The sequence below is a fragment of the Nannospalax galili genome, unplaced genomic scaffold (genome assembly GCF_000622305.1).
Source record: "Nannospalax galili isolate Female #2095 unplaced genomic scaffold, S.galili_v1.0 scaffold514, whole genome shotgun sequence".
In the NCBI taxonomy this organism is placed as follows: domain Eukaryota; kingdom Metazoa; phylum Chordata; class Mammalia; order Rodentia; family Spalacidae; genus Nannospalax; species Nannospalax galili.
In genome coordinates, this window is record NW_008336076.1 from 1282598 (window position 1) to 1300019 (window position 17422).

General features: G+C 38.1%; 1 protein-coding gene across 5 annotated transcripts in view; it reads right to left on the reverse strand.

Moving 5' to 3' along the window:
- The window catches only part of LOC103732335 (sodium channel protein type 2 subunit alpha), a 157384-nt gene that overhangs the window by 69396 nt on the left and 70566 nt on the right, over positions 1-17422 (reverse strand). For 4 of the 5 annotated variants that reach the window (XM_008830901.2, XM_008830900.1, XM_029562409.1 and 1 more), the window contains 7 exons: positions 16334-16462; positions 15679-15770; positions 14537-14809; positions 11813-11876; positions 9992-10133; positions 9636-9842; positions 7856-8143 (listed from right to left, as the gene is read on the reverse strand). In XM_008830901.2, coding sequence (XP_008829123.1) covers positions 7856-8143; positions 9636-9842; positions 9992-10133; positions 11813-11876; positions 14537-14809; positions 15679-15770; positions 16334-16462 — 1195 coding nt within the window. Of the gene's footprint in view, positions 1-7855; positions 8144-9635; positions 9843-9991; positions 10134-11812; positions 11877-14536; positions 14810-15678; positions 15771-15865; positions 15958-16333; positions 16463-17422 lie in introns of all 5 variants that reach the window. The other variant, XM_008830903.1, reaches the window with a different exon arrangement.

Below are 17422 nucleotides of genomic sequence, written 5' to 3' on the forward strand. Positions count from 1 at the left end.
TCAAAGGGATGTCTAAGAAATATTTCATATTTCCACCCACTTTGCTGTGAAAATTATAATCTTGCAGGAAAAGCTTACATTATGTGTTTTTTTTTTTTTTTCAGTTTGAAAGCAGAAATGGTTAGCAGCATAATCTTTCCATTATGTCATTATGAAGCACAGTGTCTTAAATTTTGTTTGGTTTTTTGAGACAGGGTCTCCTGGTAAACCCAGCTGGCATGGAACGTGCTCTATAGGACTGGCTGAACTCAGTCTCACAGAGGATCCACCTGCTTCAGCCACCCAAGTGCTAGGATTAAAAGCGTGAGCCCCACACCCTGCTAGGTGAGGAAGAGCTGATATTCCTAAAGCGAGGGACTCTGGATAAGCTGACTAGACCTCAGTAGATGAACTTGCACTGAGGAATGACTGGGGACACTAACTTGACAAAATAGGCCTTAACACAAATGACAAAATTTATGAATTCTAGTTGGGGGGGTGGCTATGGGAGGGTGCCAGTAGGGATGAGGGTATAAAGATGATTATGATTGATTGAGATGTTCTGTATGAAATACACAAAAATTCAATAAAGTAAATTAAAATGCAAATAAAAGAAATTAAACTTTAGGTTAGCATCATAAAAAGAAGTGTGTGCCACACACTCTGCATTTTTCTGAACATTTTTGTGGATCTTGGAACTTTGAAAAATTTCTCAAAAGCAAAGCTGCCCCCATCACTGTAGCCAAGCAAAATATCTCTACTTGGTTTGACATTTTCAGTATTACTTCCATGGCTTGCAAAGTGTGGTTAGTGCAATATCAATATCTGAGCTCTTTCTCTTGCTTCCATCTTTCCCAACTAGCTGGGAAATAGAGGTGGGGCGAGGTCTGAAGACCTGGTGGAGGAAATGTTGGATCTGTGTGCAAATACAGAGCAGAGACAGAGCCCAGAGCTCCAAGACACACTGCTTTGCCTGAAATTAGTTCCATTGGATTGGAAATGAAACAAATTGAAGATGTTGTGTACAAGTGGATACGAAGTTGCAAATTTAAGTTTTAATCTGTACCAATTTAGGTTTAGGCATAGACAAAACAGTTTTTCTTGTTTCCTTCTCTCTGGATCTCTTCTTTCCTCCCTCTATTTTCTTCTTTCCTTTTCTCTATTGCTTTCCAAAATAACCATTCTTTTGAAAAGAGAGTTCAGTGTTTAAGGGATTCATATTTATTGATCAATATTTATACTAATAGAATCATAATAGTGTGATAACAAATTGAAGAAGTGTTTTTATTTAGTTGCAAACAAATCTTCAAAGTCTATTTTCCCAGTTGGAGAAATGGTTATGAGCAATGACTGCTCTTGCAGAAGACCTGGGTTCTGTTCCCAGCACCCACATGGCAGCTAACAACTGTCTAAACTCCAGTTCCAGGGGAATCCAACACCCTCTTCTGACCTCTGCCAGCATTGCATGACACAAGTGCATTACATACATGCAGGAATACACAAAAATAAAAATAATAAAGAAAATATTTTAAAGTCTGTTTTTCAGTTTGAATACAACCACAATTTATCGCAATTCACAGTGCTATGTGGATTTAGAATGGATCAGCTGACCTATAAAAGATTGCATATATTAAAGATAAAATTATGCTAGGCATTGATGGTGCATGCCATTAATCCCAGCACTGAGGAGTCAGAGGCAGGTGGATTTCTGTGAGTTTAAGGACAGCCGGTCTGTATAGTGAGTTCCAGGCAAGCTGGGGCTACAGGAGACCCCATCTCAAAAAGAGAGAGAAAAAAAGGTAAGATTACATGGAACTGCCTATTCTATGTAAAAGGTACAAAGAGAAAGAATAATCCTAGATATGTCTTTTAAATGAAATCAAATTATACATTTCATCATCAGTTTAAAGATTCTTTTTACGCTGCGTGAGAAAGCAGAAATTTTAAGGGTTTCAGCGTCAGGTGAAGTTTGAATACTATCTTAGCCCTATAATCGTGTGACTTTTGGTGATCACTTAACTTAGCAAAGCCAAATCTATTGTAAAAGTAACACTCCACAGTGGAGTTGTTAGCACTGGTTGTGAGGGGGTAGCAAGAATGTGTGAGACCAAAACCACATGCAGGGCAAGTCTAGAGAGTTCAGGCAGTCCCTGTGCCAACAGACCTACAGTCATGTAGCACTGAAAGAAAGAAGCCTAAAGTTCCAGCAAGTCCTAAATCCAGGGCAGGGATTTGGCCCGGACCCCTTCTGGAAGACAGCAGCAATGGAGAAGAAATCCATTTTGTTGCTCCCCATACTTCAGAGGGCTATAGCTGGGCACCATCTTGACAGAAAGTTGATTCTTTGAGACAAGCTGTTCTTGAATAATCACAGTGTAGGGGGGATGGCAATATCTGGTCACATTGTCTGGGAGGGAGATATTCATGAGAGGAAGTCATGGAGAGGGAGAAGTCCAGATGCAGACACGATGAGACGTTTAAGGATCAGGAAGCTTGCATTGGCAGTGGCTTAGTAGTCGTGGCTCTGCTTTCTGTGGTAAGGAACAAGACTCTTCATCTGTGGGTTACTGTAGAGACTAAGAGCTCTGAACTCAGGGCATGCAGATCACTTAGCTTCTTCTGCAGCTGCCTCGCTGCCATGTAAGATTGATTGCCATATGGAGCTGAGAGCTCTGAGCCCAAGTCCAGCAGGTGACTTGATTTCTGTTGCTTCCTCCCTCTTGAAGGATGGTTTAATACTGAGCAGACAATGGAAGTTCTGAGGTAGGCAGGCAGAATGGCCTGTTTCCCTGGTTTCTCTCCTCCACTGTAAAACCACTTGGGTGTTCTGCTTTCCTCACTCTTCAAAACATGTTGGGGATAAATCTAGGCTTGGGAATTTCAGTCTTTAAGTTTACAAACTATAGGGAAGTAGGGCCTAGAGTCAGTGGGACCCTGCCTGGCCCACAGTTTCCCAAAACCCACTGAGGACAGCAGCAGCTCTGGTATGTAAAGAAGGAAGTTCCTGCTATAAATGCATCCCTGTTACTAACAGCATAATCCTGACCAACCTGGATACAGCCTAACTCTGGACACGGCTTCAGCCTGTGTGGTAGGAACAGAGAGTAGCTGCCACGGACTCCAGCTGCACCCAGACCCGGATGAATAACAGCAGAAGACCCAGAAGGATGCCCCCCCAATTCCCTCCCTCCCTCCCTCCCTCCTTCCTTCCTTCATTTTCTTCTTCCTACTTTTAAATTTTCCCTTTACCATTATTTTAAAGTATTGTTTTCATTTCATATTATTTTGAAAACTTCTGAATACATTTTATTCCCTTTCTTTTATTCTTTCTCCTCCAGACGAGACTGAATGCATTCAGGATGGTAAGAAGGTAAACGTTTTCTTCTTCATTTCTTGACTCTTGCTTCTTTCTTTTCCCTTTCCCTTGCTCTCTCTTTATTTCATTGCTATAGTTATTACTTTAACTTCATGGTTTGTTCTACATTATTTTGCTACTTTCTGTCTATGGCTGTTGATGGTGTCTTTATTTCTGCATCTGGCATTTCTATACCTGTTTCAACTTTGTTCCTATCATGTCATTTTGTTTTCTCCTATTTAAGTAGTACTGGGAACTGAGCCCTCAAAAGAAAGTTGCTCACTAAGAAGATCACCATGTAAAATCACAATAGGTGTCCAGCCCTATAGATACATGAATTGCTGGATAGAAAGATAAGAAATATGAACAGACCAGGCAACATGACTTACCTGTAAGTTGTTTATTTATTTTTTCAGACAGGCTCATGTATCCTAGGTTGGCCTCAAACTTGCTTTATAGCTGAGGATAACCTTGAACTTTTGATCTTTCTCCCTCCACCTCCTAAATTCTGGGATTACAAGCCTGCATCACAATGATTTATGTAATGCTGGGAATTGAACCCAAGATGTTATGCATACCAGGCAAGAGCTCTGCCAGCTGACTTTACCTCCCCAGTTCCCGTCAAGGTTCTTAACTCCTCAATAACCAAATAGACACTGAAATGCTTGAAATGCCAAATAATTTAGCGTTTGATTTTTCAGATGATCACTGACCTCAGGAGGACGCGAACAGACAAATTAAGTAATAAAAATCTATACAAGACTTGCGTATGAAATTCAGAAACTTGGATGAGAAATTCAGTAAAAAATATAGAGAATCTGAAGGAAAAATTAGATTGTGGAAAGGATAAAACAATAAATCCAATGAAAAACTCAGTGGAAAGCATTACCAACAGACTAACCTGAGTGGAAGAAAGAAGTTCAGGGACCGAATGAGGAAAAAGAGACATTTAGAATGCAGGGTAGGCAGAACCAGAAGATCAACAATCCATGTCCGATTACAGCTGAAATGCAGACACAACTAAATGAAGAGAGAACACGGAAAGTGGCAAGAGGGAAATGCTGAGCCCCTCTCGAAGGTAACCTATCAGAGTAACAGCAGACTTTACTGGAACAAACCCTAAAGGCCAGGAGACCAGGGACTGATATACTTCAAGCCCTGAATTAAACAAGATTACAGAATCCAGAAAATTCATCTTTTAAAACTGAAAAGCAAAGATCTCCCATGCTAAGCATACACTAAAGCAATTCATCCCCACCGAGACAGACATGAAGCAGATACTTTTTATTATTTATTTATTTTTATTTTATATGTATGAATGTTTTGACTATATGTATGTAAGTGCACCCATGTTGTGTATTTCTTACAGAGGCCAGAAGAGAGTGTTGGCACTCTTAGAACTGGAGTTATGGACAGTTGTTAGCTGCTATGTCGGTTCTGGAAACTGAACCCAGGTCCTCTGCAAGAGCATTCAGTGTTCTTAACTTCTTCAGCCCCATGAAGTGAACACTTAAAGCAATATTACAGAAGGGGAAGAAAGAATACAAACAATTATGACAGTGTGGAAAAGAAAATTCTCAGTCAAATATAAAATAAATAAGACTCAGGGAATAAGCACAAAAATAAAAATAAAATTCATTTAATCACCAAACCTCAGTAAAAAACAGCAAAAACGAATTAAGGAGAAATTAATATATATCTTCTAATAATCATCCTAAATGTAAGGTCTTTAACTCTTCAATTAAAATGTGCATATTAACTGATGGAATGTAAACAAGGTTCAACTATTTGGTACTCATAAGAAACTCAAGCCACTAGCGAAGATACAAAGAGATTGAAAGTGAAGAGATGCTACATGATACCTAAGATATCTCAGTTAAGCAGGGTCTAAAAGCAAGTAGGCATAGCTATACTCATATCTGATAAAGCAGCCCTGAAGACCAAATTATTCAGTACAATTAAAAAGCAGTGCACATTAAAAAAGGGAAGAACACACCCAGAAGATGCATTTTTTTGCAGCCAGGCATGGTGGTGCATGCTTGTAATCTCACTTGGGATGTGGAGGCAGTAGGAGCAGGAGTTCAAGGTCAGCTACATAGCAAATTAGAAGCCAACCTGGGCCACATGAGACCTGTCTCAAGAAACCCAAAGCAACAACAACAACAACAACAACAACAAAATCCAAGCTGATTTTACAGTCCTCTGGGGGAGGTAAAGTCATTGAAGGGTAAATCACAAGGCAGATTTGGACTTTGAATAGTCATTATTTTGACTCTTTGGACTCAAATAAGAAACTTCTCTCAATTATCTTCCCAACAAATAGATGTCTCTTTGATAAAGTTTTAAAATATAGAAGCTCCTTTGATATCTTCTAAAGATGAACAAAGGTCTTAAAAATGAGACCTGAAACTTTGAAACTACTAGAGAAAAACAGGGAAAACACCTTGGCATATGGGCACTGGAAGCTTTTCTGAAAAAGATTCAGGAAATATGGAGTTGTATCAAATTAGAAAGCTTCTGCACAGCAAAAAACAAAACAAAACAAAAAACAAAAACAGAAACCAAAAAAAAAAAAAAACCCCAAGTATCAGACTGATGGAACAGCCTACAAAAGGGGAGTCAGTTAACTGGAGATTGATATACAGAATATGTAAAGAACTCAAATATTTAATACCAAAGAACCAAATAACCAGATCAATAAATGGGCAAATAAACTGAACAGATAGCTCTCAAAAGAAAAAGCACAACTAGCCAATGAATACATGAAAAATGTTCAATATCTTTAGCCATCAGGGAGTCAAGTCAAAAAGCAAGTCAAAATTATATCAAGTTTCCTTCTCTTCCTAAACAAAATAGTTCATTAAAAAAATCACAAGGTGTTTTTCTAAGAAAACAAAACATTACAAATGCTGGCAAGGATACTGGAAAAAAATGAACCTTTTGCACTATGTGTAGACATATAAATTAGTCCAGCTACTATGGAAATCAGTAGACAGGTTCCTCAAAAAACTCAAAGTAGAGCTATCATATGATCCACCTATACCACTCCTGGGTAAATACACAAAGGAGTTAAGTGAGCATACCATGCTTCCTGCAGCCCTGTTCACAATCATGAAGTTATATAATCAGTCATCAGCAAATGAAGGGACAAAGAAAAGGATGGTATATCTACCCTGTGGAATATATTATTCAGCCATAAATAACAAAATGGGTCATCATGTTAAATGAAATAAGTCAGGTTCAAAGAGACAAACTTTTCATATGTAGAATCTAGATGGAAAAAAAAAAAGATCTTCTACTAGAGGATTTTATTTGGGAAGAGGAAGGAGCCCAGAGAGAGGAGGGAGATTTAGAAAGGGTAAATGGGATGTGAAGCTGGTCAAGGTCTTGATATATACATATGTGAAAACTGTCACTATGAAACTCTTTATTTTGTACAGTTAATACAAGGTAATAAAAGTATATTTCAAAATAATGTGTGCATAAAATAGGCACACCACAAAGCATACAGCCTCTCTTCTTCATAGCTGAAAATTTGTAATGATAAATTAGTAGCTACTTAGGTTTGTAATGAGGTGCTTAAAGTTCATAATTCAAGTAGCAACGCAGTGTGTAAATGTGAGCAGGGGTGTGCCAACAGTGTTGTTAACTACTACTATATGGATACTTTAGTTTCACTCTTGGTGAAATTGTCCTCTGAGGCAGTGTGTATGTCTAGGTAATTGGGAAGACAATTAAGAATCCTAAGTTGTAAAATTTCAACAGCTTGTGTAGGTGCATAAGCTAGAGACATGCAGAAAACATTTTCCTGCAACATATAAATCTGTGTGTTTTAAAATGCAAGTCTTTGTTAACATGGGGCACAGAAAGAATCCAGTACAATTGAACATCACTGTTAGTATCCCAAGCCTTTCTTAGTGCATGCCCACCTAAGACTTTTGACTACACTGAGAAAAATATTGCCTCAACTCTCTTTGAAAGGAGGGCGTGATGAATACACCCTTTTTCCCCCACTTAGGGAAGAAAACGTTCCTCAAACTGAAATTGATGCATGAGAATCCGAGACTGAGGAAGAAAACCTCTCCATGGGAGCTTGAACGTGGATGGGAATACTGCGCAGACGGCCTGAAAGCTTCCCTGGTCCACTGCTGGGCACCTGCTACTCAGAAAACCTACAGCTCACTGGGTCCAGGCACAGTAGCTAAGAAGGGATGGGACCATCTGCTGATCCTTCCCCATGTGGAACACTGCCTGAAAAGTCTCAGGTCGGTTAACAAAACCTCAGAACTGCTAACCTCCTCCCTAAGATCAATGTGATCTGCAAATGCCTTTCTTCCCTTGCTCAAAGAAAGTTGTAAAGCTCACAGGATCCCTGAGATGGCAGCAAACTCTCGAGGGTCATACCAATCTGAAAGCATCACGGTCCAGGGAGAAGGGCAGCTTCAGCCCCACAGACATGGGCACAGACTTAAAAACAAACCCGTATTATGAAAATACAGTTAATAGAACCTAATGTTTTACCTGGTGTGGCGAGGAAAACCTCTTTTCATATGTTAGCCTACTTCCTTCCAATGAAAACCGAAAGCCTTTTTTTCTTATGCTGTCTTCGGATTCAGACTTCCGCACTACCTCTTTGTCTTCTTCTCCAGACTGTTCTTTCTGTTTCTTTTTCTTTCTTCTGTTTTTCAGCTCTTTTTCACTCTTGGAACTCAGCTTAGATGCTACTGACGAGCTCTCTGAGAAAACTCCTATCCCACCAGCCCCACTGAAGTCCCTGGATTCTGCAGATGCTGCCGCTGCCGCTGCGGCCTAGAAGAGCACAAGGCAAACATCAGCTGTACTCAGACGTTAAAACTTACACATTGCTTCACTTATCTATCATACAATGAATGTGTTCCTGAAAAACAGTTCCCTATTCTGTTCCATACTTTAGAAAACAGGACATTTTCACTAAACTAAACAAAGAATAAAATCAACCGTGGAAGGAGGCAACCTGAATGATGAAAATCTTCAAACTCTGGCCTCAATGTAGTACTCTAGCAACATAAGCGTGATGACAAAATTTAACAATGTTCTCCCAATGGTTTAAGCAATATCTTAAAAAGGAAAGTAGTTACAAATTAAAGTTTCTTATTTACACCTCAAAGGCATTTGTCTTACACGACATTTCCACCTGACTGACTACCAGATTGCATTATTAAGTTTAATTCAGCTAAGTATTTACTGATTGAACTTTTCACTCTTTTACTTAAACTATCTTATTAGGAAACTCATGAATACTTTACTAGGAGTGTACAGCAAGGACATTGCAGTTTACGTGTCAGGGAATCCCAGGAACACCTGCATGAATTTATAAACAATAACTGTGTTTTTAAAATATTTATTATTTATGTATGTGTGTGCATATGTGAATGTGTGTGTGAGCCCTGCCAGAAGACGGTCTAGGATCCCCTGGAGTTGAAGTTATAGACAGTTGTGAGCCACCTGATGTGGGTATTGTGGACTGAGTTCAGGTCCTCTGCAAAAGCAGTAAGTGCTTTTAATTGCTGAACCATCTATCCCCAATAGCAGTGTGGCTTTAAAAAATACGGTGTTGAGTGTATTTGCTACTGCCTCAGTCTACCTATTTTCTTGGCCTTCATTACACACTAAATGACAGTGATAGAGGAGAGCGGCGGTCAATAGTTGATGAGGGGCAAAAATAGGCAATTGGATTAGTTAATGCCATTAAGTCAAGCAAGTGCAATTATAGAAATACTTGCTTTGTTTTGAAGACTCATCAAATCTACATTAAAAGGTCTATAGTAGAAAAGGAAGAGAATGTTATTGTTTTAGTGATTTCCTGGTATAACCCATCAACTTCCATTTTCATACTTTGGATTTGGCAGGGTTCTAACTTCCAGAATCTATGAAATCATCGGAGTTTGACTGGCATTTTCTGACCTTTCTCACTTCTAGTGACACTGTATTGGAGAAACAACTCTTAACTGAATTTCTCTTTCTTTCCTGAAAGATTAAGAAACACTTCCCAAGAGCATGCTGTTCTACCTAGTTTGTGAGCTTGCGGGTATTGATTGTGAAGCTTCTCAAGATGTCACAAGGAGAAAAAATGTCAAGGAAGCAATTTTAATCATCCACATTTGTATGCCCTTAGGATACACATTAATCACCAAATGATGTAATACTCCCTAATAACCAAATAGGTTCCTAACATCAGACTCCTTTCATGTCTCCAACGTGAACGGCAACACATAGGTTAGAGAACTGAGGTTTAAAAAGGTCTCCATGCTGCCAACTCTACCTGAGCTTCCTCTTGCTGCTTTTTCAACTGTTCCAGCATCTGCTGAAACTCCGCCTCCTTCTGCTCAGCCTCCTCCAAGGTGGCCTGATTCTGCTCTTCATAGGCCATGGCCACCACAGCCAGGATCAAGTTTATCAGGTAGAATGAGCCCAAGAAAATGACCAACACAAAAAATATCATGTATGTTTTCCCAGCAGCACGGAGGGTCTGTAAAAATGGGAGAGACAGTTTCATAAATTTTATATAGGCTGTTTCAAGCCCCCCTCGCCTGCTGCTAAGCAATAAAGGATTCTGAAGCAATTCTCTTGGTCTCCATAGTTCATTCTTCCCAGAACAGTCATTATGACTGTTCTTACCAGTTGATAAAGGTTTTCCCAGAAGTCTTGAGTCATGAGACGAAATAAGGACAAGAAGGCCCAGCTAAATGTGTCAAAGCTCGTATAGCCATAGTTGGGGTTTCTCCCAGCCTTCACACAGATGTATCCTTCAGGACACTGGCTGTAATTAGATTAGAGGAAGAAAGGAAGTCAGCAGCTGTGAATCTGCTGGTCTGTGTTTCTGTTTTACTGAATATCAATCTATTTTGTACAGGCATAAGGAAAGCATATGTCTCTCACTGGACCTAGCACTTACCCTGCACTAGGTGGGCTTTCTACCAACTATATTCGTGGATTCTTCTGATTTCTTTTTTTAAGTATTTTATTTATTATTTTTATTTTATGTGTATGAGTGTATTGCCGGCATGTAGATAAGTGTCGTGCAATGCCCGTGAAAGACAGAAGAGGCCGTTGGATCCCCTGGAACTGGAGTTACGGACAGTTATTAGCTGCTGTGTGGGTGCTGGGATTCAAACCTGGGTCTTCTGCAAAAAACAACCAGTGTTCTTAACCACTAAGCCATTTCTCCAGCACTGGATTCTTCTGATTGTAAGGTGATACTTATCACATATTCATATGAAAATAATCATATGTTTAAAAGTTTCTTTTGGGACCATGGACATGATCAGATAAGTAAGTATAGGGATATATTTGATTTTCATGGCAGATGTCATAAGATAAAAGGTGTGTGTGTGTGTGTGTGTGTGTGTGTGTGTGTGTGTGTGGAGTGGAGCAGCCATGATGGGTGTAGGCACACTGAGAGGAGAGGTTGACACTGCATTCAGGATCGCATCCAATCATCTTGATGATTAAGCAGACCTGCCTTCAGTATTGTGTCTGATACTTCACGGTTGAGTGAACCTGGGGCTAACTTACTAACCTTGCTGGCCTTCAGGCACCTAAGAATGGACTAATTACAAATCCTGCCTTAAAAATGCAGGCATTGAATAAGGTACTGTGTGGAAAGTAGTTAGCACTTCACAGATAGGGAATTCAAATCTTCATCTTTTTATCACTAGAGTCTTGAGATAAAGGCTGCACAATTTTGATCACAGAAACTAAATGCAAATCATGTTATCAGCGAGAATTTGGGTACAGGTATTATTTATAAATCTCAGCAACATTATTACAGATTAGATCTTTGCCTATTTTTCTAATGTCTTTCTAAGCAGGGTAAGCTACTTCTCTGAACTTCCCTAGGCTTTGTAAATGCTTCTTAATTACAAACACTACCGTGATATCAGTTATAACTTTAAAAAGCTATACATTTGTTAATACAATTAATCAATGACATTATTATCACAATACCCATTTATACCTGAAAAAATGGAATCAGAAGTAACAAGAACCAGTGGCGTCAGAGTTTGAATCTATGTTGACACTCCAGAGGCTGTCCTTTTTTTATACGTGCTTTGTTGAAATATGGTAGACAAAATCACCCTGCCTCAGATAGCAACATAATCTTCAGAGATTTTGCATTTTAAGCCATGGAGACCAAATTAGCATAAATAAATCATCATGCATATACAAGTATGTGTTTATGAATACTAATGCACTGCCTGTCTTTTTTCCATTGTGCTAATTTGGAAGATTAGATGTGACCTAGTATGGAAAAATAATTGCTGCTTCTGAGTGTATGAAGGAGGTGAGAATCCACACTTCTCCTGACTATTCTGAGTTAGTGTGAAGTGGAACTTATGGAGGCCTTTGAATGAGGCATGAGTGGGGGTCAAGCAGGTGGGGGGTGGCAGGCTCCTGAGGTCGATGGAGCAGTGAAGGACCATCAGAAGCACAACCTACCCTGCATCAGAACTGTTCCCACAAAGCAGAGCATCATTTTGTCCTTCCAAAAAATAAAAGTGACCTAGTTAAAGGAAAAAAGCCAGAATCATTAAAAGGCCTTTAAATATTGTAACCACTGCATTTAGATCACAAAGCTTAGAAGTATGTTCGGTCATAATAAAAATAGATAAAACAGTTGATAGGCATTATGGCTAAATGAAGAGTTTCATAGAAACTGACTATTAAACCACAATAAAAGGAAATATTTTGACTAATGTTTGGAGAAAATTATTTTAGAGAGAAACATTTCCAGAAAGAACAACAGTAATAGCATCTTCATATCAGCATTTATTGCAAACACAAATTCAAACTGTTTGGAGGGCACTTCAAGAGGAAACTGGAATTAAGGCAGCTTGTTTGGTACAAAATGAGTGAGAGAGAAGCCTTGTTGTGTCTAAGCGTTGCATGCAAGTGAAATTTTACTCAACAAACACTTTTTGCTTAGAATCAATATAGATGCAGAATTTTTTTTTCTTGCCAATTTTCATTTAATTTGTGAGAAGTAAGCTTAGGTGTTCCCTTCTTAGAATGTTTTGTTTTGGGTTTTTGCTTGATTTCTATCTTTCAAATGAACAAAATAAACTTTTATGTTGTGAAATGTATGCTTTCTAAAATGTCCATTTTTTTCTTTTAACGTATAATATGTATAATGTTAATAAAGAATGTTCTCAGGGAACACATATAAACATGTTTATATATTTTCATATAAAACCAAACATCTATATATAAATATATACATATGCCCTTTAAAACTTACTATGTTGATATTTAAGAATACTTAAAACACTGAATTCAAGGATTACATGAATAGATTGTGTAGGAAGATCTGAGCATTCATTTCATTAAAAATTCTAAATCCTTACATCAAAACATAAAAAAATCTAGATTTTTATGAATTTAGAGACAGCTCCACTAACATGATATCAAGAATATATTTGGCTATTTTACATGTAGAATATTTAAATGCTTATTTTTTAATTCTTACCAAGAAGCACTACATAAACACAAAATAGGGGGAAATGCAAGCAATTTTGGTGATTTGACTACTTCAAAAAATTAAAATCACTTTGGTATCAGTGAAGAACAGAAAAAAATGCACTCGCCAAAGTAAAAGACAAAATGCAAATATACTAATAAAGCATCCATGTAGCTTCCTCAGAAATACTATCAAGTGGTAAAATTATGGGTAAGAATATCAACAGATAATTCACAGGCTAGGAACTATATAATTATATAACCAAGACTAGCCAACATTTAAAAATTTTCCCACACCAATAATTGAAGAATAAACAAAAAGAATAAAGTTCTTTTTTTTAATCAAAAGATTTTGAAATATGAAATGGTAAAAGTCAATATCATGATGGTGGAGGGGTGACCGCTACTGTAAGGACTCAGATAGCAGTGTGAGTTCCAGGGAGAGCAAGCGAACACTGTGTCTTTGGGGCCACAGCCATAATCACACAGCCCCATCCCCACTGAAGTGTTATCAACAGGACTTCATCTATAGGCAGTACAGAGACAGAGAAAAGATTTATGGGCAAAGTTCTTCATCATCTATTATAATATTAGCAAATGGAAAATTTCATAATTATTAGGATGATTTGTTTCATATTTTCAGTTTTTTTTCTAGTGACTCTTATTCTTTCAAGTACAGAAATTCATAAGAATGTGAGCTTTTAAAACACTATAATATGAGTTCTGATAAAATTTTCTATTCTTTTAAAACATATGTAGACTGTAAAGGTCTCAGTGGAGTACATGTGATCAAGAGAGAGTGGAATTTGGTTGATCTGAGGCCCTTGGAGTCAGGGCTTAGATTACCAAGTGACAAAGAGTCTGGTAAGAAATCAGTAAGAAATTATGATGATGCCCAAGGTAACATAAACCTATTTTGATGTCCACACCTCAAAAAAAACAAACATTACTGATAAACAGCTATAATACCAAAACTCACTTCAAAGGAATGCATTAGCACATCAATAAAGGCATGGTTAAATCACGGTAGCTTAGCTTTCTGATCAGTACAAAACTTAGATTTCGTCTAGGAAAATATTTTTCAGTATTTCCATACATATCATATGTACTTAAGATATTCTCTGAGTCAACAAAATATGTTCTGCCTTGAACTCAGTGTGTACCTGAGGATGATATTGAACTTCAGCTCCTCCTGCCTTCACCTCTTTGGCGCTGGGATTCTGGGTGTGCACTACTATGCTCAGTATATGTGGTGCTAGGGACTGAACTCAGGGCTCCAGGCATGCCAAACAAGCACTCTGTCAATGAGCTACATCTCCAACTCACCTCCTGTTTCCTAACAAGACATTTCCAAATAACGCACTGAATGAGTCTAACTACTGTTGGATGAGGCTACCTGAACATTCCTGATCAAGGCCTACCAAAGAAAGAAACATTTTTATTTATATATCACCTAATATGGGACCACTTTCAGCACTGGTTTGGGAAAACAGTATACATGTTGAAATGGTAACAAAAAAATCATGTTGCTTGATGGATAAAGAAAAGGGAATGTGATGTCATTTGATATTCCTAGTGCATTTAGCACATTATCTTAAATGAGTCTAAGAAATTTGGTTCATACCAAACTGGAAATAATTTTCACCACATATAGCTTTTAACATCTAAAGAACTGAGTGATTTAATGGCTGCAAGAATATATCTTACTTTTATCTTCAATGTATTCATCCCAGTTAAACATGTTCACTGTCCTATTGAAAGCGGTGCCATTCCCATCCAGTGAGTTATTAAAAAAGGAAGTTATATTTAATTCAAAGGAAGAGTTGTCTGGGGGCCACTGCAAGCATTTATTCCTCAGGTTGCCCATGAACAGCTGCAGCCCAATTAGTGCAAACACGCTAAGACAGAACACGGTGAGGATCATGACGTCAGACAACTTCTTCACAGACTGGATCAGGGCCCCTACGATGGTCTTCAGGCCTACAAATAAAACCAGGGAGAGGAAGGATCACTTACTGTTCAGCAGTGAATTTACCAACACAAATATCAAAAGCTTGTCCTGGAAAATATAAATGTCATGCAGAATGCCAAAAATATTAGTTTAATGTCTGCGGCTGAATATAATTTTCATGAAAAGCCTGCTAGCTGGTGAAAATGAATGAAAGCAGAACTTGTGTGTTCATTATAAAACTGAATGGAAATGAACCAAATGTGTTTTCACACACTCCTTACAGCAAAAGATACGATTTTGTTACTCATGCTTGAACATCAATCTTATGTAACTATTTTGCTTTTATTTGCAGATATCTTACTCTCTAACCCCGTGTTGGTTTTAGATAAATCTATCTAAAGAGAGGAGTAGTGAGAAATAGTGAAATCAACTGAATTGTGAGAGTATGTATTTGTGAACTTTGAAAGCTTGACAATGGGTCAAAACAAGGAAGAGATCTGCAAACTGAGCCCATGCAACGCTCATGCTCTCCCTTGCCTTTTCCGTTATCTGCAGTTAAGAAGATCGCCAGTTTTAGACCTAATTGGTCAAATTTGCATCAGTCTGAGTGCCTCATGGTTTAGCTTCTATGCAGAAAGCTTGATGCTAGAAGATGCAAACCAGGTAGCCTGTAAATGCCTCATGCAAAACTTGTTAAACTCAAAGGCTGATTTAGAAAAATTGAGAGAAAGCAACCAGTAAAAAGCAAAGAATCAAACCCATCCAAAATGCAATGGGTCAGTTCTTGCTTTTGACAGTTATTTGCAGTACGCAACAAGCAACAAGGCTTTTGCCAAAAAGCTGTGAGCACAGCAGCAGCGCAGCTAAAGTCAGCCTCGGTGTTTAACCTAGCTCTCACCTGGAATGACTGAAATTGTTTTCAATGCTCGGAGAACTCTGAATGTTCTCAATGCTGAGACATTGCCCAGGTCCACAAACTCTGTCACATATCTGTAATAGGGAGTTCACACACAAACACAATGACAGAACACAAGAAACAGTTGGAGATATAAGGAGCCTACCACCTTATACCGGTTTCTTCTTACCTGGAATTACAGAAATAGTTTTCAAAGCTCTCAAGACTCTGAAAGTTCGAAGAGCTGAAACATTGCCTAGGTTTACAAATTCTGTTACATACCTGTAGAATTAAATCAGAGTTATTCAGAATTTTGGGAAATCTAAATCTGTGTTGGTCTTTAATCAAGACCTTTTCAACTTCAGTGAGTGCTGCCATCAGATTTCCCAGTTAAGAGAACAGCATTGGCATTGATGGAGAGCTGTCATTTGGAAATCTTTATCATTTCTTCACAATGCTAATTGAAACCAAAGCCATGTAATGTATTATGACAGTTCCTAATTTCTCCAAGCTGAACAATTTGATTGGAAAAATATAAATTCATATGATAACCAATAAAAACACTTTACTAGTCAAGGGAAGCCATCACAGGGAAATACAGTACAGGCTCCCACTGGATTTACACTACTAAGATAGAGCAACTTACGAAAATACTTACGCAAAAGTAATGACAGTGAAATCCAACCAATTCCAGGGATCCCGTAGAAACGTGAAATCTTCTAGACAAAAGCCTCTTGCAAGTATTTTAATAAGTGATTCAAAAGTATAAATTCCTGTAAAAGTGTACCTGAGAGAAAATAGCCAAGCTTATATTAAATACTTCACAGGTAGCTAACATAGATAGTTTTTAATTTTTAAAGATTAGTTTGGTGCCAGGAACTGAACACATAGCAAGCAACTGCTCTGCCTCTGAGCTATACACCCCAAAGCCCCAAGTGTACATATAAAAGTGGCTGCATAACAAGCACAAGTTAGAGGTTCCATGTTGGTCTCCCTCTGATAGAGAGTTTAAGTGAGGCTTAAGGCAAAAGCTATCATTAAATTCCAATAGATATTTTTATTGACTCTAAATAAATGAATACTTTACTTTCCATATTAACCAATGTGAAGGATCTAAATATTCTGTACAATGATATTATCTGAAATACACTGGCTTTCAATATGATTTCAGCAAATAGCTATTAATCCCCAAATGATGCATTTGCATTTCATAGAATAGGTACCAGTAAAAGTCTGTAGGAGGGGGTGGAGAGATGGCTCAGTGGTTCAAAGCATATGGCTGCTCTTGCAGAGGACCTGGGTTCGAGTCCCAGCACCCACATGGCAGCTAACAACTGTCTGAAACCTCAGTTCGAGGGGATCAGACTTCCTCTTATGACCTCCAAAGGAATTGTATGACATGGATGCATTTACACAATGCAAACAATACACTCACACATATAAAACAAACAAAAATAAATAAGTAAAAAATTTAAAGCCTGAAGTGAATTACTGCTAAATCAAAACTGTGATACCCATAAAAATGAATAAGCAGATTATATATAATTTTGGCAGTAGATATTGGTGAACACTAATAATCTTTAATGTGTAAAGCTCAAAAGGAAGAGAAAGGACAACAGATATCAACAAACCCATGCTGCAATTTGAGCAACTGGGTGAGCCACTGGAGACTCTGTCTTAGATGGAGTCAGAGTTTGGAATGAATTTGAAACAGTGTTGGATTTAGCATGATGTGTGAAGGAAGGCA